This window comes from Bufo bufo, chromosome 5 (assembly GCF_905171765.1).
Source record: "Bufo bufo chromosome 5, aBufBuf1.1, whole genome shotgun sequence".
Taxonomy (NCBI): domain Eukaryota; kingdom Metazoa; phylum Chordata; class Amphibia; order Anura; family Bufonidae; genus Bufo; species Bufo bufo.
The window spans coordinates 42347730-42371419 of record NC_053393.1 but is presented as its reverse complement, the minus strand read 5'-3'; the positions used below and the strand labels follow the sequence as shown (position 1 = coordinate 42371419).

Below are 23690 nucleotides of genomic sequence, written 5' to 3'. Positions count from 1 at the left end.
ATAATACTGTGAGTCAGTATGACAAACAGATGACAGGCGTCGCTCTTAGAATCACTGCACACTTCACTTATTTGGGCAGTTAAGGGGCCAAAACTGACCACATAACTCGAGTGTGAACTCAGCCTTACAGGTTGATGTTAGCGCCAGGTATAAAGAACCGTGTAGAGGCCCAAGATCCTACTGTAGGGTGAAAGAGCGCACTCCTTTTACACCGTCATCAGCTGATTCCACATAGATGTCTACAAAACCTGTTCTATTAAACGCTTATACAAGTAGAGCCCCCCGACAGAGTGGAGAGTGTGTCAGCAGTAAGTTTGTGTTGACGTCACTGATTATTTTGCCCTTCCTCTGATCCGTTAGAACAATAACCCCCTAAAAAACGGATCCTGTATGTGGAGCAATCGCCTTCACTCAGTCAGCATTTGGTCAGTAATCCATCAGTATTGCTTAAGCCCAAAAAAAACAGGAGTGGATTCAAAACAGAGATGACACGTGAATGGAATATTTGCATGTCTTCTGTGTTTTGGACCCACTCCTGCTTTTGGCTACCAAATCACAAGCCAATTCTGATGGGACCATACAGGCCTTACAGCTGCTACACAGACAGGATCCGTTGTGCGTCTCATTTTTCCTTCCTTCTGACAGACCAGAAGAAGGGTCAAATAAATGATGATGTCAACCAGGCCAAAAAGGCAAAATAGTGGCCCAGTCATGGAGTGGGGAGGGTGGGAGAACAGCTTGAGAAGTCCACAGAGTGGCCCAGTGACATAGTGTTGAATTAGCAGCAGCATTAGGAGGGCACAGACTGGCAAGGTGATATAGTGTGGAAGTGGCAGCAACAGCAGCATGAAGAGGCCACAGACTGGAAAGATGACATAGTGTGGAGGTGGCAGCAGCAGCATGAGGAGGCCACAGACTGGCAAGGTGACATAGTGTGGAGGTGGCAGCAGCAGCAGCATGAGGAGGCCACAGACTGGCAAGGTGATATAGTGTGGAGGTGGCAGCAACAGCAGCATGAGGAGGCCACAGACTGGAAAGATGACATGGTGTGGAGGTGGCAGCAGCAGCAGCAGCATGAGGAGGCCACAGACTGGCAAGGTGACATAGTGTGGGGGTGGTAGCAGCAGCAGCATGAGGAGGCCACATACTGGCAAGGTGACATAGTGTGGAGGTGGCAGCAGCATGAGGAGGTAAATGAAGGATAAGCAGCACTACATATCCCAGCATGGGAACAAGAAAGGTACCATTAATGAGGGTGGTGGTGCTCGCAAATAGAGATCCTGGCCATGGGTCCCGTCATGAGATAAGCATATAGAAATCCGCAGCACTCCTCCAATAGTAAAAAAAATCCGGTCTTTTATTACACCAGCAGTGTTGATAAAGACCAGAGGTGGTCGAAGCGTCACTGTAGTTATGCTGCCGGTTTAATAAAAGACCGGATTTTTTTACTATTGGAGGAGTGCTGCGGCTTTCTATATGCTTAGCAGCATGAGGAGGCCACAGACTGGCAAGGTGACATAGTGTGGAGGTGGCAGCAGCAGCATGAGGAGACCTGATTGGTGAGGTGGCAGCAGCATCAGGAGACCACAGAGTGACCCGGTGACAGAGTGGGGAGGTGGGTGGCAATAACAGTACCTGCTTACTATGGTGGGTGTAAGAAGGAGCATTTGGAAAAATATGGGGTTATTGTTTTTTTTTTGTTGGTTGGATTAGTGGGTGGAAATCCTGGCTAATCCACGCCTGATTCATCTTGACAAAGGTCAGTCTCTCCACATTTTTGGTGAACAGGAGAGTTCTCCTTGGGTAACTATGGCCCCCCGCCGCACTAAACACCCACTCTGATGCCACACTACTGGCTGGGCAGGACAGCTTTTCCAGGGCAAACTCGACCAGTTGCGGCCACAAATCCAGTTTGACTGCCCAGTAGTCCAGCGGATCTTCAATGTCGGGTGGCAGGGTGCTGTCCAAGTATGCCACCACCTGCTGGTTCAGGTTCTGCTCCAGGTCTAGCTGCTGCTGGTGAGTAGTTTCTTCAGTAGGTGGGTGAAGAAAGCTGCTCATCAAAGACTCTAGACTCAAGTTGCTGCTGATGGAGCTGGTACTGCTCCTACCTCCAACCCCTCCCCAGCAGCCATGGCAGTGGAACATGAGCGCAGAGGGCCCCTCTGGTCAGACCTGCGAAAGAACGGACGATGGTGCAGATAGGCAGCAGCCAACTGACTACATAGGATGTCTCTATAGTAGTTCAGTTTGTCCTCCCTCTCAGCGGGTGTTAAAAAGGCCCCCTATTTGGACCGGTAGCGAGGGTCTAACATGGCGGAGAGCCAGTAGTCATCCCTCTGCCGAATGATGACAATTCAGCTGTCACTACGCAAGCAACTGAGCATGCATCGGGCTATTTGTACAAGTGACTCGGAGGGACTCCCTGCCTCCTTCTCCACTGCATACTGCCACGGTGTGTCTGGGTCCTCTGCCTCCTCTTCCTCATCTCCCTAATGCTTGCCCAGGAAAGTGTGAACCCTGCCTAATAAAAAAATCTAATAAGAGGACATACAGCATTATATTTCATTTGCTGAATAATAAACCTAATATTTTTCACGTTGAGAACTCATTGGCTGTTTGCTCTGAATCCTTAGGTTTGTTCTTCATGGGCCAAGCACTTTAATGACAAAAAAAATAATCTTTGGAAACGAATCCATTACGTTCAATTGAGATTAACTGGCTTTAGTGGGCGATACGGGGTTAAAAGCAGAATAGACTAAACATTTTCCTAATTACTTGCTGCTTTTATATCTTAAGGCTATGCACAGAAACATTCAGTAAAACATCTTTAAATTATAATTTTCCAGCAGAAGTGCAGGCGTGACACTTCCTAACTAACCCATGTACTTAGGTGCCTTAATTAAACCGTGAAAATAAATAGTAATGTCCTCTACAGGCAGTAATGTCCTCTAAAACTATATTTTTTTGCTTATAATTTCCCTATGCAGAGAAAAGAGAATGGTACATAAGTTGAAAGAAGGATAACATATGCATTATATCATACAACATACTTCAGATTGGCATAGCCAGGAGCATGCGTACAGGAGCAGGGGCCCCAAAGCAAAAATAAAAAAAGTGGGGGCACCTGGCTCCCCTGCCCTCACCTCCATCCTGGGGCAGTCGTACCGCCCTTGCCTTGCCAGTAAATTGATAAAACCATGCTTGTTGGTAAATATGGGGCATTTAATACATTCATCCTTGGAACATTCCGGGTCCATATATTTATAGTTGGGGCTTACATAAGCCCCACCCAATTTTTGGCCCAGAACTGCGCAAATTTGTCAGAATTGTCTCTGAATCCCTGCAAATTCTGGACTGTTGGGCTACGTGCACCAAAGATTTATCAATGGCTGCTCCTACGCAAACTGTTTCAAGGTCTTTTGCCAGTCTACACTGCTGCAGTGAGGACATTTTGTCCTGTCATGTGACTAAGGCATCCAATCACTGACACATCACTCCTTTAGAGACTTTCCTTATATAAGGGTACTGTCCCACATAGCAGCTATGGCTGTCATGCATTCAGAAGCTACAAGGCTGCGTGCAAGCTTGCTGTTTTCTAATGGCCGTGCACATTTTGGCGTACTGCAAGGCCATTAATAAACAGTAAAACAAGGAGCTACCACTTCTTTCATTAGTAACTTACAAAGCCCTTTGGCTTTTGGCCTCATTATGGTCCACGACTCAGCTGGGTGATGCCTGTGCAGCGGCCGCTATGTTGGACAGTACTTAAGGGTGAGTTCACACAGAGATTTTTTTGTGTGGATTTTGATGCATATTCCACCACGGTCCTGTAGTTTGAATTTGGCGGATCCACTCATGGCTCTCAGTGGGAGCTAATCCGTAAGCATACACTGCAGTTTCTATGCGCGCCCGTTTTTGGCACGGTCTGGAAAACATGAACGGCATCATGGGCACCCACTGTAAACACTGGAAGGTGGATTCTGAGCGGGTTTGTGGCCTGGAATCAAAGCACTCGGTGTGAATTCAACCAAAAGGACATTGCAGGGACACAGCTGGTAAGCAGCAGATAAACAATCTTTATTTTTGCTAAATATTTTTTAACGGGAACCAGAGATAAAAGGGATCTGACCTGATTCATAACCCTATTTCAGGATATTCAGCATAGCTGCCATCTATCCCTGAACATTCGGGAAGCTCTTGGAAAAAGGGGGAGACTTCCTGGACCTCTGGAAGAGTTGGCAAATCTGCCGTTGCTGGGAAAGTCTCCCAGTATCTCCTGAAGAGTGGCCCTAATTGATAAATGCATCATCAGCTAAATACACACTGCGGGGGTGGGCCAGCAGCAGTAAAGTGGTGGGGCATTAAGGCAAAGGGGGCGAGACATGGGTGTTGCATCAGTAAAGAGGTGGAGACTATTGTGAAAGGGGCATGTTATTTAAAATTCCAGTGGTGCACTGCCACCCCTACTCTGAAAAGTTGGCAAGTATGGGTTTTAGAGACTTTATTATAAGACGTGCACAAATAAAAAAAATATATATATATACCACACAGCCACTAAACATGTTTGTACAAAGGTATCATGCACATGGATGTATTACTACTGTTCATTTTTGTAAGAAGACATATGGCTCATGTAGGGCCTAGGGAGTTTTTTTTTTGTCTCTGCAACACCTCTAGCTACACCACTGACATCAGAAAGTGGGCCCTTAAGTTTTAGAAATTAAAATGGAATGAGAAGAAATGTAGAAATTGACTTTACATGCCCAGAACTAGACTACCTATGTTCTACTTCATCAATTCTCAGAACTGCCAGAGATGCCAGTAGTGTGACGGCATGTATCTGTGAATTACTGCACTGACTGCGGTGATGAATAAGTGATTTTAGACCTTCATTTCTGCCCACTGTTCACACCATTGTTATAGAAGGTGGACGTGGGCTTTGCTTACCGTTGATTTCACAATCTCGCATAAAGTAACACTGACAACGGAGGCATGTGTAACAGAGAAGTCTGAATCACACCAAAGTGTGTACCAACCCCTTACAGAGGGCAGGGGCAGGCGCGTTGTGAGCAGACCTACCATCTGGGGATGGCAGATACGGTTACGGGTGGTTCTGTGTTGTATGAGAGACGGTTGATATTAAAGCGAAGTTGGTGGAAGGAACAATCAAAGCACAAAAAGAAGTCAATGATAATATTATACAGAAAGCAATTCATAAGTACTCACTGGAGATTTGGCTTGTGTCTCTTTAAAACCTGTTTAAAATACAAAAAAATGACTAGAAATTATAACTTGTAAGATCTTAGAAAACTACACTATAATAAAGGACAGTAAGTAGATGATGACGCTGAACCATTATACATACTATTGTCTCACCTTGATTTGCTATTTGACTCTTCGGGATGCCAGACACCATCTTTCATTCACTTCTATACTGTGACTAGCCTTGGTGTCGTCCTGATTTTGTACATTACTCTATAAGCAGAGATGTATATGGAGCAGAGGGATCCTCATATCAATAATCAAAAAGGGCCCCCTCTCTGTCGCCGATTCGAGGCACCCTGGAACAGTGTGATTTCTGACCTCACCATCACTTGCTTTCTGTCCTCAGAAAGAGAGAAGGGTGGCGGGATCTTCCAGACACTTACCTCTAACTTTTGTAAAGGGTAAGCATTGTATAGGTGCAGTGACCCTGCGGATCACTGATACAGAGTTAAATGTTGTGATTTTTTGCATAAGCTTTTCACATAGAAGTGTCCTACTTTCCCTTGTATATTGTAATGGTTATGTATGGACAACAAATAGTTAAAACTGGCAGTCTTAGTGCAGCTGTCAGGGTGATGGGCTGGTCCTGCCCCCTGGTTAGTGAATTTTTGCTGAGCAGGTCTTGAGTTATGCCTCATTCACACGTCAGTGTTTTGGTCAGTGATTTCCATCCGTGATTGTGAGCCAAAACCAGGACTGGAGCCTCCACAGACATAAGGTATAAGGAAAAGGTCTGCACATGTTCTGTGTTTAGAGCCGCACCTGGTTTTGGCTCACAATCACTGATGGAAATAACTGACCAAACAATGACGTGTGAATGAGGCATAAGGATGTGTTTTTGTGAGCTGCTGAGAACTAGGCTTTGTCCAGGGAATCTTCATCCCTGAGACTGAAAGCTGCCAGAGAAGCAACTGAACTGAAAGACTACCCCTAAGAGAAAGAGAATAGATATTTTACAAATCGTTGAGAAGTACTTAAAGGCCGTGCTGGACATACAGTAAAATAATCACTTGTTTATGGCAACAGACTTCACTGCTTGTGGAAAGGGTATATTGCTATGGCACCCACCACACAGTCTGGCCATCCAAATTTAAAGGGGTTCTCCAGGAATTAAGAAAGTTAAAATACTGAAAATACTTAAATATTACATATTATATTCCAATTATAAATATATTCCCAATTATCTTTCATCAGTTATAATGGCTCGTTTTGTCTAGGGAACAATCATTAGGAGAAATAAAATGGCCTCTGTCCTATTAGTACACACAAAACCTGTCCTAATCACACACCAGGACAAGTTACTTCATAACACTGAGCTAAAGAGCTGCTCTACTTGTCAGGGATTTTGATCTTGAATACAGTTCAATATGATCTACAGCTGAATTTGTAGGAATGGAGTTCATGAGGAGACATGAAGTACAGGGAGGAGAAAGGGGATGTGGGTAAAGAGCAGCAGCTCTTGTGTGCAGTCTCCATTACCACAGCCACACATTACCACAGTCTGTCCTCTCTGTACTTGTCTCCTCGTGAACTCCATTCCTACAGAGATTCAGCTGAAGATCTTATCAGCTGTATTCAGGATTATAATCCCTGACAATCAGAGCAGAGAGGAGGATGAGGCAGCTCTTTACCTCAGTGTTGTGAAGTAACTTGTCCTGTGTGATTAGGACAGGTTTTATGTGTACTAATAGGACGGTAGCCATTTTATTTCCCCTGATGATTGCTCCTCAGACAAAATGAGCCTTTATAAATAATCAAAGGTATTTGTAAATATATGTATAATAAAATAATATTTAAGCATTTTCATTTTCTTAATTCCTGGTGAACGCCTTTAAGATCTGCATCCTGCAGACTGGGAATTGCAGAAAGTGTTAATGAGAACGGAACAGACTTTTCTATGAAAAATAAAGGTAGGGAGAAAAAAGACATAATGAAATCCAGCGGCATGGCCGCAATCTAGCCACATGTGCCCGCCGAGCACTCAGTGCTGTACATATACAGTGCTAGAACAATTAATCACTGCGGTCACGTAATGTCTAGGCATGAAGTCAATAAAGCATCAGTGGGTTTCTAGAGAGGACCACGGCGAGGGGAGCAAAGCAATATTTTGTAGAACTTCTACAGTTTACATCAAGCAAATCACTTTTATAAAAACATAATATACTGAACCATTAGGAAACACCTAAAATCATTCATTTCAGTCATCAATTTTGGGATATAGAGCTTTCACTGCTGAGACCCCCACTAATCAGAAGAATGGGAGTTCTCAGCTATACTCTTCGTTGGCGGGGAAGGATACACACACAACTACCACTCCATGCAGACATGAGATCCCTATTCTTGTGATTGGTGAGACGCCCAGCGATCTGACACTTATCACCTGCCCTGTGGATAGGTGATAAGTTATGATTCTTGTAAAACACCCGATACTTTTATGTATTGCAATGATTGCCCTGCCTTACCCGAGGTTGATGGCTCCACAAGGTTTAGATAAAAATGCTGCTTTCGATTTGCGCGATCCTTAATAAGAAATTGATCCAAAGCCTGGGTCGCCTAAAGTAGAAAGATGACAGAATAAGAAACAATTGTCATTTATCTCCTAAATATCAATCAACTGAAAGCTGTCATCTAATCATTACTGCATATGTCTACTGGTTGTCATCCATATCAATGACCGTTCAGCCAGCGTTGGCCTAGCCCACCAGAGGATACCAGGCTCTGATACCATAGTGGGCCCCAAAGGTCCAGGAGAAAAAACATCTATTTGGAGTTTCCTTTGGAACCAATCACTTGCTTTTTCTTTTAATCAAAACCTATTAGGCCTCTTTCACACAGGCGTCCTGAATTTGCTCCGGATGCATCGCGTGTGCATTGCGGGAAACCCGCACGAGTGCGCACGCAATTTCAGTCAGTTTTGATTGCGATTGCGTTACGTTGTTCAGTTTTTATAGTGCGGGTGCAGTGCGTTTTGCACGCGCATAAGAAAAAACAGAATGTGGTGCCAAGACCCGAACCCGGACTTCTTCACTGAAGTTCGGGTTTGGGTTCGGTGTTCTGTAGATTTTATTATTTTCTCTTATAACATGGTTATAAGGGAAAATAATAGCATTCTTAATACAGAATGGTTACTAAAATGTCAATTGAGGGGTTAAAAAATAAAAGAAATGAACTCACCTCATCCACTTGTTCGAGCAGCCGGCATCGTCTTCTTTCTTTTTCTTCTTTCAGGACCTGCAAAAGGACCTTTGACGTAATCGCGCTCACCACGTGGTGAGCGTGGTGACGTCAGCGCAGGTCCTGCTGAATGAAGATAGAAGATCCACAGGACAAGTTACTTCATAACACTGAGCTAAAGAGCTGCTCTACTTGTCAGGGATTTTGATCTTGAATACAGTTCAATATGATCTACAGCTAAATCTGTAGGAATGGAGTTCATGAGAAGACATGAAGTACAGAGAGGAGAAAGGGGATGTGGGTAAAGAGCAGCAGCTCTTGTGTGCAGTGTCCATTACCACAGCCACACATTACCACAGTCTGTCCTCTCTGTACTTGTCTCCTCGTGAACTCCATTCCTACAGAGATTCAGCTGAAGATCTTATCAGCTGTATTCAGGATTATAATCCCTGAAAAGCAGAGCAGAGAGGAGGATGAGGCAGCTCTTTACCTCAGTGTTGTGAAGTAACTTGTCCTGTGTGATTAGGACAGGTTTTATGTGTACTAATAGGATGGCGGCCATTTTATTTCCCCTGATGATTGCTCCCCAGACAAAATGAGCCATTATAAATGAAAGGTATTTGTGAATATATGTATAATAAAATAATATTTAAGCATTTTCATTTTCTTAATTCCCGGAGAACCTCTTTAAGATCTGCATCCTGCAGACTGGGAATTGCAGAAAGTGTTAATGAGAACGGAACAGACTTTTCTAGGAAAAATAAAGGTAGGGAGAAAAAAGACATAATGAAACCCAGCGGCATGGCCGCAATCTAGCCACATGTGACCGCCGAGCACTCAGTGCTGTACATATACAGTCTTGTGAAAAAATTAGGACACCCTTTGAAAGCATGTGGTTTTTTGTAACATTTTTAATAAATGGTTATTTCATCTCCGTTTCAACAATACAGAGAGATTAAAGTAATCCGACTAAACAAAGAAAACTGAAGAAAAGTCTTTTCAAGATCTTCTGTAAATGTCATTCTACAAAAATGCCTATTCTAACTGAGGAAAAAGATAGGACACCCTTGCCCCTAATAGCGAGTGTTACCTCCTTTGGCTGAAATAACTGCAGTGAGACGGTTCTTGTAGCCATCTACCAGTCTTCGACATCGGTCTGAGGAAATTTTACCCCACTCCTCAATGCAGAACTTTTTCAGCTGTGAGATGTTTGAGGGGTTTCTTGCACGTACAGCCCTTTTCAAGTCACCCCACAGCATCTCAATGGGATTCAAATCTGGACTTTGACTTGGCCATTCCAGGACTCTCCATTTCTTCTTTTTCAGCCAATCTTTGGTTGATTTACTAGTATGTTTTGGGTCATTGTCATGTTGCATGGTCCAGTTCCGCTTCAGCTTTAATTTTCTAACTGATGGTCTCACATGTTCTTCAAGCACCTTCTGATACACAGTAGAATTCATCGTGGATTCTATGATGGTGAGCTGACCAGGTCCTGCTGCAGCAAAGCAGCCCCAAACCATGACACTTCCACCTCCATGCTTCACAGTTGGTATGAGGTTCTTTTCTTGGAATGCTGTGTTTGGTTTACGCCAAACATGTCCTCTGCTGTTGTGTCCAAATAATTCAATTTTGGACTCATCTGTCCAAAGAACATTATTCCAGAAGTCCTGGTCTTTGTCAACTTTATCGCTGGCAAATGTCAGTCTGGCCTCGATGTTTCTCTTGGAAAGCAAAGGTTTCCTCCTTGCACACCTCCCATGCAAGTTAAACTTGTACAGTCTCTTTCTGATTGTAGAGGCATGTACTTCTACATCAACAGTAGCCAGAGCCTGCTGTAGTTCTCGAGATGACACTTTAGGTTTTTTGGATACCTCTTTTAGCATCTTGCGGTCTGCTCTTGGGGTGAACTTGCTGGGGCGACCAGTCCTGGGCATGTTGGCAGTTGTTTTGAAAGCCCTCCACTTGTAGACTATCTTCCGGACAGTGGAATGGCTGATTTCAAAATCTTTTGAGATCTTTTTAAATCCCTTCCCAGACTCATAGGCTGCTACAATCTTTTTTCTGAAGTCCTCTGACAGCTCTTTTGCTCTCACCATGGTGCTCACTCTCACTTCAACAGTCAGGAGCACACCAAACTAAATGTCTGAGGTTTAAATAGGGCAAGCCTCATTCAACATGCAGAGTAACGATCTACTAATTATGTGCACCTGGTGTGATATACCTGTGTGAGATCTGAGCCAATTTAAGAGGGAATACATGTGAGGGTGTCCTATCTTTTTCCTCAGTTAGAATAGGCATTTTTGTAGAATGACATTTACAGAAGATCTTGAAAAGACTTTTCTTCAGTTTTCTTTGTTTAGTTGGATTACTTTAATCTCTCTGTATTGTTGAAACGGAGATGAAATAACCATTTATTAAAAATGTTACAAAAAACCACATGCTTTCAAAGGGTGTCCTAATTTTTTCACATGACTGTACAGTGCTAGAACAATTAATCACTGCGGTCACATAACGTCAGTGGGTTTCTAGAGAGGACCACGGCGAGGGGAGCAAAGCAATATTTTTTTTATTGTAGATCTTCTACAGTTTACATCAAGCAAATCACTTGTACATAAAAACATATTATACTGCACCAGTAGGAAACGCCTCTAACCATTCATTTCAGTCATCAATTTTGGGATATAGAGCTTTCACTGCTGAGACCCCCATTAATCAGAAGAAGGGGAGTTCATATCTTCATTCAGCAGGACCTGCGCTGACGTCACCGCGCTCACGACGTGGTGAGCGCGATTACGTCATCAAAGGTCCTTTTGCAGGTCCTGAAAGAAGAAGAAAGAAGACATTGCCGGCTGCGCGAACTAGTGGATGAGGTGAGTTCATTTTTTTTAATTTTTTAACCCCTAAATCGACATTTTAGTAAGCATTCTGTATTAAGAATGCTATTATTTTCCTTTATAACCAGTGAATTTACTTTAATGGGGTCCGGGGTTGCTTTCATTCCTATCATCTCCTAGCAACTATGTGTGAAAATCGCACCGCATCCGCACTTGCTTGCGGATGCTTGCGATTTTCACGCAGCCTAATTCATTTCTATGGGGCCTGCATTGCGTGAAAAATGCTGAATATAAAACATGCTGCGATTTTCACGCAACGCACAAGTGATGCGTGAAAATCACCGCTCATCTGCACAGCCCCATTGAAGTGAATGGGTCCGGATTCAGTGCGGGCGCAATGCGTTCATCTCACGCATTGCATCTGCGCAGAAAACTCGCCCGTGTGAAAGGGGCCTTAGACTTTATTGATATAGGGGTGGGGCGCAGACCCCGACAATAATTTCCTCTGGTGGGTCCAAGGAAGCCCGTCCGCCGATCACTGTCATAGGCTTTAGGCCTAAAGCCTATGCGGTAGTAAAATCCCGGCGCAGGCGGGCGTGATCACGTCATCGTGCCGCACCTTATTTTTTGTATGCCAACTTTGGGGGACATTACTGGGGGACACAGGAGAATATCACTGAGGGGACAGTGGGGGGCAAACTACTACGTGGGGGCAAATTACTAGTGTGGGGGAAATTTGTACTCTGGGGGCAGTGTGGGAGACAATTAATACTGTGGGGGCAAATTACTACCATGGGGGAATTAATACAGTGGGGGCAGTGTGGAGAAATTAATACTGTGGGGGCAAATTACTTAATGGATGGCAGTGTCGGAGCAAATTATCTAATGGGGGCAGTGTGGGGGGTTATTACTTGATGGGGGCAGTGTGGGGGGGGGGGTGAATTACTTAATGGATGGCAGTGTTGGGGCAAATTACTTAATGGATGGAAGTGTCAGGGCAAATTATCCAATGGGGGGCAGTGTGTGGGGTTATTACTTGATGGGGGCAGTGTGGGGGGCAAATTACTTTGTGGGGGAAATTACTACATGGGAGGCAGTGTGGAAGAAATTACTGTATGGGGGCATTGTGGGGGAAATTACTATATGGGGCAGTGTGGGGGAAATTACTATATGGGGGCACTGTGGGAGCGTTTCTATTAGGGGACATTAATTTTGGGGACACTATACAGGCATTATTACCTGGAGCACAATATAGGGTGTTATTATTACTGGGGGCACTGTAGGGGACATTATAATTGCTGTAGACACTATAGGGACCTTTGGGGTAATTTATCAAACTGGTGTAAAGTAGAACTGGGTTAGTTACCCATTGGAACAGATTTCACCTTTCATTTTTGACAGCTCCGTTGGAAAGTTAAAGGTGGAATCTGATTGGTTGCTTTGGGCACCTAAGCCAGTTATACTTTACACCAGTTTGATAAATGACCCCAATTATGAGAAATCTAATGTGTCTGTGTAGGGCTATATTTTTTGCGGGACGATGCAGGACCATTTTGGGGTGTGTTTGATGATCACTTTTTATTAAATTTTCTTGGGAGATAAAGTGATGAAGCAACGACGAATCCTTTTACATTTTTTTCTGTTACGCCAGTCACCATATGGACTAACTTTTGTTATATTTTAATAGTACAGGTGTTTTCGCATGCACCGATGCCCATAATGTTATTTTCTTTTTTTGTTTATTCTTATTTTGGGGAAAGTGGGATGACTTAACTTTTGTAGATGCGGGTGAAAGAATTTGTCATGGCGGTCTGGGTCAAACGGAGGAGAAGAGGAAAGAGAAGATCTACATGACAGGAGATGTTACTGGATGTAACAGGTATGTGGTGCTGTATTCTCCTATATATAGAGCTGGCTCACTACTGTGACCTGCGTCTCATCTTCTCCTCCAAGTCTTTTTTTTATCATAATCATATGTATTTTAAATTTGGCAAATAACATTTTAATTTGTCACCTGCAGTCCTATGTAACGGCCCAGATAACAGTGCTAACTTTCTGTGTACAGATAATGTAGTAGATGTTCCATGCAGTCCTATGTAACACCCCACATAACACAATAGTTCACTGTGTTATGTGGAGTGTTACATAGGACTGCAGGTAACATCTATCAAATCTGTACTCAGAGAGTTATGAGATGGTGGGGGTCCATTTGATAGCACTGCGCTTGGTATTGCAGCTCAGCTCCAATCACTCAGATGGGACAGAGCTGCACCTAGACCATGTGTACGATGAATATGGCCCAGGAAGAGACTTTGGCGCTTACAAAGCACCGCAGCCTCTTCGTACAGAAAAAAACCCTAAAACTAAAATGGAGGGGGAAGGGGGGGCCCGAGTCGGGAAGACAGCCCCGGGCCTATCATGCACTTAATCCGCCCCTGGCACTGTGAGCTCAGGGTATAGAAAAATGCAGCAAAACCACAGGAAAACTACAGGGGCAGTCTGAACAGTCACAAAGGCTTGAATGTTGGTTTAGAAATCCAGACAGCATTTCCCCCAGGTAGTCAGGGCCGGTTTTAGACAAAATGTGGCCCTGGGCAAAAGTGGGGCCCAAATCTTGCAATAATGAACACAGTTATATTCTGTTGATTCCGGCCCTCCCTCACAGATTTACACCCCATAAAGCTCCTCACACAGATCGGCACCCTCATGGCCCCAGAATACGCCACATGCCACCTCCCCTCACAGCAATGAGTTCTCCTCATTCACGGAATCTAACGCCTCATGCACACGAACGTATTTTCATTCTGTGTCCATTTCGTTTTTTTTTGCGGACCGTATACTCCGTGTGCATTCCGTTTCCGTATGTTCATATTTCGGTTCCGCAAAAAAATAGAACATGTCCTATTATTGTCCGCATTACGGACAAGGATAGGACTGTTCTATTAGGGGCCAGCTGTTCTGTTCTGCAAAATACGTAATGCACACGGATGTCATCCGTATTTTTTGGGGATCCGTTTTTTGTGGACCACAAAATACATATGGTCGTGTGCAATGAGACCTGATAGTGTTAAAAACCAAAAGCCTCTTTAGGCACGTTTTCCCCCAGCGGGGAAAGCACCCTGTTCTAAAAATGTACCGCAGCCTGTACTAGGCTTCCAGGCTCATCTTTATTATATCCCAGTTCAGGCGACAAGATGGCAGCACTGAACTGTGATATAGTGATTTCTATTCAGACTAAGGCCTCATGCACACGACTGTGATTCCTATTCTTGTCCGTTTTGCGGACAAGAATAGGCATTTCTACAATGGGCTGCCTGTTCCGTTCTGCAAATTGCGGAAAGCACACGGGCAGCTTCCGTGTTTTGCGTATTCGCAATTTGCGAACCGCAAAAAAACGGAACAGTCGTATGCATGAAGCCTTAGGGTCCATTCACACGTTCCGCAATTCTGTTACGCATTTTGCGGAACGGAATTGCGGACCCATTCATTTCTATGGGGACGCACGATGTGCTGCCCGGATCCGGTAAAGGCGGACCCGCACTTCCGAGTCCGCAATTCCGTTCCCGAAAAAAATAGAACATGTCCTATTCTTGTCCGCAATTGCGGACAAGATTAAGCATATTCTATTATAGTGCCGGCGATGTGCGGTCCGTAAAATGCGGAACGCACATTGCCGGTGTCTGTGTTTTGCGGATCCTTGGATCCGCAAAACACACACGGATGTGTGAATAGACCCTAATGGAGCAATTTCCATTATTCTGTATAAGTTGCAATCTGATGATTGCAAGTTGTGGTCCACAAATTAATAAAAAAAAGGTAAAAAAAAAAAAAGGTTTGAAATTATAAAAAATTTTTTTTTTTAAAGTTAAGTCATCCCACTTTCCCCAAAATAAGAATAAACAAAAAAAGAAAATAACATTATGGGCATCGGTGCATGCGAAAACGCCTGTACTATTAAAATATAACAAAAGTTAGTCCATATGGTGACTGGCGTAACAGAAAAAAATGTAAAAGGATTCGTCGTTGCTTCATCACTTTATCTCCCAAGAAAATTTAATAAAAAGTGATCATCAAACACACCCCAAAATGGTCCTGCATCGTCCCGCTAAAAATAAGCCCCCACACATCTCCGTAGACATAACTATAAAAAAGTTATGAGGGTCAGAATATTGCGATGATAAGAAAAAATAATTTTTTACAAAGTGAGTCCTGATGAGGCTTACTGAGGCTGGGCTTGCTGCAGTGAGTGGGCCTATAGAGGTCCTGAGTGGGGGTTGCCACCTTTCCCAACAAAAAATACTGGTTAAAGTTAAAAAGATTGGTGTGGGTTAATACTGGTTCTATTTGATAATATTTTATGTTTTGCTCCATTTTTATTTTTTTTATAAAACCAAACTTTTCACTGTTGGGGACACCCTGAGAATTTTTATTTAGCCTCTATTTTTTAAATGCTTCTGTGGGATTTAAACTCACAGCCTTCTACATTAAAGGCAAGAACCTTAACCACTGAGCTATAGAGCTCCATGTTAAATTACTATAACTATATTATCACTAAAAAGCCTTATAGTAGTTTCCCACGCATTATGCACCCATATTTATCAGAAGTATCATTTTATATATTTTTTTTTTGTAATTACATATTTATTTTGTGCCATAATTTTTTTTACAATTACTAAAAAATATATACTGTAAAATAAAATACTTCTGTTGTATATGAATACCTAATGAAAGAGAAACTTCTATGAAGTTTTTCAGCAATAGTTTAGCATTGAGCTCTATAGCTCAGTGGTTAAGGTTCTTGCCTTTAATATAAACATAGAAACATAGAATGTGTCGGCAGATAAGAACCATTTGGCCCATCTAGTCTGTCCAATATACTGAATACTATGAATAGCCCCTGGCCCTATCTTATATGAAGGATGGCTTTATGCCTATCCCATGCATGCTTAACCCTTTCACGACTGCAATCTGTATATATACGTGATAGCTGCACATGCCCCGTGCAGCTACCACGTATATACACGTTCTGGCAGCTCTTTAATCCAAGCGCTGCAAAGCGCTTGGATTTAAGCTTCTGCCCCTGTCCTGCTGCTGTCACGGACAGCATACAGTGCGGTAATGCCGGCAAGGGGCCAATCAGAGTGGCCCCTTGCCGGCAATCGATCCGATTGGTTAGTCTGTGCAGACTACCCAATCGGATCGCGGCAGTGTTAAAATGCCGGTTTCAGGCTCTGATCTGCGCTCTGCAGATCACAGCCTGAAATCGGTAATGTGTCCTGAAGCCCCCTCTGTGCCCCCTCCTTGTTCATGTCCTGCCCCCGATGCGGTCCTGCCCCGATCTGTGCCCCCTCCTTGTTCTTGTCCTGCCCCCGATGCGGTCCGCCCCCTCCTGCACCGATCTGTGCCTCCTTCGTGTCGATCATCTTATCCTGCCCCCCCGAAGCGGTCCGCCCCCTCCTGCCCCGATCTGTAAGTAAAATGCTGCCCCCCCTCCCCCGTTTCCAGCGCTGCCCCCTGCCCCCGATCATGCGGTCCCCCTTGTGTGTGTGTGATGGCGGCGGCTCCATTCCTGAGCCGCCGCCGTCAGCAGCGTGTGTCAGCTCTATGCTGACACTGCTGTAACCCCATAGATGCCGCAGTAGCGGCATCCATGGGGGTAATAGAGGGAGGGGGCCCCCTCTCTCTCAACCATCAGGGCTGCTGCGATCGCAGCGCCCGATGGTTGCCATGGCAACCGGACGCTTTGCAAAGGCGTCCGGTTGCCATGGTATAGGCGTCCAGTGCTGCCACCTACAGGCATCTGATTGTATTATACTTTGCAATGCAAGAGCATTGCAAAGTATAGTACAACCATCAGCCCCACTGGATCTTCAAGATCCAAGAGGGAACTGATAAAAAAAAATGTGAAAATAATAAAAGTAAAAATAAATAAATAAAAATGTAAAAAATAAATTTCCTTTTCCTATAAAAAAACAAACAAACAAACAGAAAACCACACATATTAGGTGTCACCGCGTCCGTAACGACCATCTCTATAAATATATCACATCATCAACCCCGTCCAATAAACACCATAAAAAATAAAAACGGTGTAAAAAAATAAGCCATTTTTGTCACCTTACATCACAAAAAGTGCAACACCAAGCGATCAAAAAAGGCAAATATACCCCAAAATAGTACCAATCAAACCGTTACCTCATCCCGCAAAAAATGAGCCCATATTTAAGACAATCGCCCAAAAAATAAAAAAGCTATGACTCTCAGACTATGGAGACACTAAAACATAATTTTTTTGGTTTCAGAAATGCTATTATTGTGTAAAACTTAAATAAATAAGAAAAAGTATACATATTAGGTATTGCCACATCCGTAACGATCTGCTCTATAAAACTGTCACATGACCTAACCCCTCAGATGAACGCTGTAAAAAAAAAAAAAAAAAAAACTGTTCCAAAACAGCTAATTTTTTGGCCACTTTGTCCCATAAAGTGTAATAATGAATGATCAAAAAATCCTATGTACCCAAAAATGGTACCAATAAAAACCTCAACTCTTTCTGCAAAAAATGAGCCCCTGCACAAGACGATCGGTAGAAAAATAAAAAACATATGGCGTTCAGAAAACCAATCCAGCAAAATCTGCCTTCCAAAAACCATGCGGCGCTCCTTCCATTCTGCGCCCTGCCGTGCGCCCTTACATCAGTTTACGACCACATGTGGGGTGTTTCTGTAAACCGCAGAATCAGAGTAATAAATATTGAGTTTTGTTTGGCTGTTAACCCTTAATGTGTTAAAGAAAAAAATGTAATAAAATAGAAAATCTGCTAAAAAAGTGAAATTTAGAAATTTCATCTCCATTTTCCTTTAATTCTTGTGGAACACCTAAAGGGTTAATAATGTTTGTAAAATTGGTTTTGAATACCTTGAGGGGTGTAGTTTCTACAATGGGGTCATTTATGGGGTTATCCACTATGTAGGCCCCACAAAGTGACTTCAGACCTGAACTAGTTCTTAAAAAGTGGGTTTTGGAAATTTTCTTAAAAATTTTAAGAATTGCTTCTAAACTTCTAAGCCTTCTAACGTCCTAAAAAAATAAAATAACATTTCCAAAATGATGCCAACATAAAGTAGACATATGGGGGATGTTATGTAATAAATATTTTATGAGGTATCACTTTCTGTTTTAGAAGCAGAGAAATTGAAATTTAGAAAATTGCAAATTTTTTTTTTTTTTTGGTAAATTTGGGATTTTTTTTTTTAAAAAGGAGATATATATTGACTCAAATTTATGACTGTCATGAAGTACAATGTGTCACGAGAAAACAATCTCAGAATGGCGTGGATAAGTAAAAGTGTTCCAAAGCTTTTACCACTTAAAGTGACGCATGTCAGATTTGTAAATTTTGACCTGGACACTGGGGCATCAATGACCTTTGGTCATGAAAGGGTTAAACTCCATCACTGTATTTGCAGCTACCACTTCTGCAGGAAGGCTATTCCATGCATCCACTACTCTCTCAGTAAAGTAATAATTCCTGATTACTTTACTTTTAAACCTTTGCCCCTCTAATTTAAAACTATGTCCTCTTGTAGCAGTTTTTCTTCTTTTAAATATTCTCTCCTCTTTTACCTTGTTGATTCCCTTTATGTATTTCTATCATATCCCCTCTGTCTCATCTTTCTTCCAAGCTATACATGTTAAGGTCCTTTAATCTTTCCTGGTAAGTTTTATCCTGCAATCCATGTACCAGTTTTGTAGATCTTCTCTGAACTCTCTCCAAAGTATCAATATCCTTCTGGAGATATGGTCTCCAGTACTGCGCACAATGCTCCAAATGAGGTCTCACTAGTGCTCTGTAGAGTGGCATGAGCACCTCCCTCTTTCTACTGGTAATGCCTCTCCCTATACACCCAAGAATTCTGCTAGCATTTTCTGCTGCTCTATGACAATGTCTGGAAGAGTTGTATACCCTGAAACGCATCTAGTTCTGTTGGGACAGTGAGCCGTTCCCCATTAACCAGGATTGACCTACAGAGGAAGGATACATTTGTGAGGATTTTCTCCTATGAATTATTGACATTGTCTCGAATTAGAGGCAGGATCGTAGGAAGCGTCCGATATCATACAGCTGCCAAGCCGAGGAGTCACGTGAGACGTCACGTTTGAGACTCCATACCACGTAGGACGCCGCGTAGGGTAAGATCGGCAGGAAGATCGAGTGAAAGATCGAGCTAGTGACGACATATGGTAAGGGATATCCTTCACGATTATTAATATCTGATGATCCGATTAAGATAGCGGGACAGAATCTGGACAGTGTGTGGTGTCATTACTGCTGTGAACACCAAGGCCTTCCATTCGATTCAGTTGGAGCCTTCTATTAGGCTGGAGATAAGAACTGATACTCTGAGATCGCAGACATCTCCTGCGACTATTTGCAAGCAGAGTCGCATAACGGACATCTTTGGCGATTGTTGGAAAATATATTCACAACGCGATTTTTTCATGATCATTTGCGATTCCCCTGCGATTATTTGAGGTCCACACTTATTGTATACATTGTTTTATTCTATGGATGTTTTTACTATTTTATGTACTGGCTCCTTATATTAAATATGTGTGGTTATTGACGTATTCACAGAGTACTTGCTGCCTTTTTCCCAAATTTGGAGTGCCCCTCATTATTTATTGCTTATTTATTTTGTCCAGACGGTCTGGGTGGACCGAGAGGTGTGCACCCTGATCCATTCGGTCGATAGGTAGAGTCTCTGTTTTCCATTTTTGTTTCAAATCTTTGTCTCATCAGCAAAAAGACACACCTTACCATCGAGGCCTTCTGCTATTTTGCTGATAAAGATATTAAACAATATGGGTCCCAGAACAGATCCCTGCGGTACCCCACTGGTAACAAGACCATGGTCTGAATATACTCCATTGACTACAACCCTCTGTTGTCTGTCCCTCAGCCACTGCCTAATCCATTCAACAATATGGGAGTCCAAGCACAAAGACTGCAATTTATTGATAAGCCTTCTGTGTGGGACAGTATCAAAAGCCTTACTAAAGTCTAGATAAGCGATGTCTACTGCACCTCCGCCATCTATTATTTTAGTCACCCAATCAAAAAAATCAATAAGATTAGTTTGACATGATCTCCCTGAAGTAAACCCATGCTGTTTTTCATCTTTCAATCCATGGGATTTTAGATGTTCCACAATCCTCTCCTTAAGTATGGTTTTCATTAATTTCCCCACTATTGATGTCAGGCTTACTGGCCTATAGTTGCCCGATTCCTCCCTACTACCTTTCTTGTGAATGGGCACAACATTTGCTAATTTCCAATCTTCTGGGACGACTCCTGTTGCCAGTGATTGGTTAAATAAATCTGTTAATGGTTTAGCTAGTTCACCGCTAAGCTCTTTTAATAGCTTTGGGTGTATCCCATCAGGCCCCTGTGACTTATTTGTATTAATTTTAGACAGCTGACTTAGAACCTCTTCCTCTGTAAAGACACATGCATCCAAAGATTCATTAGTCTTTCTTCCTAACTGAGGTCCTTTTCCTTCATTTTCCTTTGTAAAAACTGAACAGAAGTATTCATTGAGGCAGTCAGCTAGTTCTTTATCTTCTTCCATATACCTTCCTTCTTTTGTTTTTAATTAGTTAATTCCTTGTTTTAGTTTCCTTTTTTCATTTATGTATCTGAAGAATGTCTTATCACCTTTTTTCCCTGACTGAGCTAATTTCTCTTCTGCCTGTGCTTTAGAAGCTCTTATAACTTGTTTGGCCTCTCTCTGCCTAATCTTATAAATTTGCCTGTAATCCTCATTTATTTTTATTTTTTTATAATTACTAAATGCTATCTTTTTGTTTTTAATGATTTTGGCCACTTCTGTTGAGTACCACAGTGGTCTCTTCCTTTTTTTTTGCTTTTACTGACAAGCATAATGCAATTATATGGTGCCTTCAATAGTGCCACTTTTAAGTAGTCCCATTTCTCCTGGACTCCATTGTCACAGGGTTCCGAAGGTGCACTCGGTCCCCCATTGCCCGCAGAACTGTTGCTTAGCTTTTGGAATGAGGTTCTGTGTTTGACCTCATTCCCAGGGCGGCTTTACTAGCTGGGTGGCTCCTTGCTCCTAAGTCTGCCTTGAGCGCCGAGCTGATCACTCGGTGCTCGACTGGTTGGTCTGTCGGTCATGTGACGCTGGCCACGTCACATGACCCTCACTCCCCACTATAAATACAGGCAGCCTGCTGGCTACAGGTTGCCTGTTAATTTCTAGGTTCCTGGTATTTGTTGGACTGCTGAATACTTACCTGATCCTGTTCCTTGACCATCCTTTTGCCTGATCCTCCTGTACTGCGCATCCGTCCTGGTATTGTGACCTCGGCTCCCACCTGACTACTCTCTTAGGACTCCTCTTGTACTTCTCTACTCTCCTGGTATTTATGACCCCGGCTTCTCCTGACAATTCTCTGCTTGCTCCATTTGTACTTTGCAGCTTTCCTGGTATTGACTCGGTCCGTTCACGTCCTGTTGTTTGTCTGTCTGTCATCCCTGCACTTACTCCAAGTTAGGGATTGCCGTCCAGTTGTCCCCTGTCATTAGGACTCGCGAGGCAAGTAGGCAGGGCCAGGGGTAAGGGTGGAGCGCAGTGGTCACTTCCCTTCCCCCTGTGTGTGTGTGTACGCGACCGTTACATCCATTGAAACTTTTCCAATCTGATAGGGACTAATATAGATGGTTGTGAGGCTAAATTAGACTTAAATACACAGGGTGTCCCCAAGCATACTGACATCGCTTAGGGATATCCCCTTCATGTTTATAGCACTGACTCAACATATGGACACAGCCATATATAGATTCAGAGCAGGGACTCCTAAGCTGGGAAGTTCCCCACTCTGGAGTCCAGACTGTTCAGCAATCTGAAGCAGGGAGTCCCCACTGCGATCTGAAGCAGGGGGCCCCCTTAGAGGATCGGGGCCCTGGGAAATTGCCCAGTTTGCCGCCCTGCTGGTAGTGTAGATGGAGGTAGACAGAGGATAGAACCAGACTGAAAGTGCAGGAGCACACAGACAGGATGGGTACAGGACAGGAGCATGGACAGGAACAAGAATGCAAGATAAATGCAGTAGGAACACATTGCACCCTTTGCCTGGAGAGGGTGGCTTAAGTACCCAGGGACCAGCAGGTATTGGCAGGGGAAAGATTTGGAAGTGTAAACAATGGCCTTTTAAAAGGCCGGCTGGAGCACTAGTCAGGAGCATGGTGGCAGGAGCCTGCCGAGGGCACCAGCAACCAGGAGAACGGATGGCATGGTGAGTGGTGCAGAGTATTTAAGGCCTCTTGCACACGAACGTGTGCGCCCCATGGCCGTGCTGCGGGACACAATGCAGCCACAGCGGATCGCGAACCCATTCACTTTAATGGGTCCGCGGTCCGGCCATTCCACAAAAAGATAGGACATGTTCTATCTTTTTGCGGAACAGAAGTACAGGACGAAACCCCACGGAAGCACTCCGTAGCACTCCGACACACCCTCAACAGGTAACTCCCATCTGCACCTTCACTGCAGACAGCTAGCTATTAATTTATAAACTTTTAGCAGGAATAATATAGGAATGGCACCTCACAGTCATAATAATAGATGTTCCAGGATTGTAACTACATGGGCAATGCAACTAGTTACCTAAACACACATGTCAGGAGAGGGGGCAGTTCTTCTTTAAGGGAGGAATGAGGTCACAGAAATCAATTAGGAATCACATACAAACACATAAAGCATATCTGTAAAAAAGAAGGCGGCAGGTAGCATACTGATTAAGGAGGGTAATAAGCAGAGAACAGGATGTAATTTCCCTCCTGACCTCATATAAACTGGAAGTGTGGGTAGAAAATGTCCATACACAAACAACATAATGCAGACATTAATGTAAAGATATGCATTTAAGCAACTAGAGGCACGCAACTTACAAAGAAAATGAGTGAAAATTAGATCAGATCATGATGGTGGAGGATATGGGATAACTGCAGTAGGAAAGTAATCTAACAATGTACAGTTAGCAGTTACACACAGGAGACGCCAGTGATGCCATTGTAAGTACTTTTTATGTTTTTTAGTTTTGTTTTTTTACAATACTTCAAACTGTTAAGACAAATACTTTAAAAAAAATGAACAGTATAATAAATAAAGAATTACATAAATACCAAAATAGTGATCCAACAGCCCCAACGCGCGTTTCGCGTAAGCTTCCTCTGAGGAAGCTTACGCGAAACGCGCGTTGGGGCTTTTGGATCACTATTTTGGTATTTATGTAATTCTTTCTTTATTATACTGTTCATTTTATTGTCCATGTACATTGTATCTTTTGCACTTTGCACTTTAAAACCTATGTACTGTAATTGGCTCC

General features: G+C 43.2%; 1 protein-coding gene across 1 annotated transcript in view; it reads right to left on the bottom strand.

Annotated features, from left to right (window-relative positions):
* LOC121002372 (transient receptor potential cation channel subfamily A member 1-like) overlaps positions 1-23690 on the bottom strand; it is a 253721-nt gene that overhangs the window by 77784 nt on the left and 152247 nt on the right. Inside the window, exons 8-9 of the mRNA XM_040433833.1 lie at positions 7731-7821; positions 5230-5258 (exon numbers count right to left, since the gene is read on the bottom strand). Coding sequence (XP_040289767.1) covers positions 5230-5258; positions 7731-7821 — 120 coding nt within the window. The remainder of the gene's footprint in view (positions 1-5229; positions 5259-7730; positions 7822-23690) is intronic.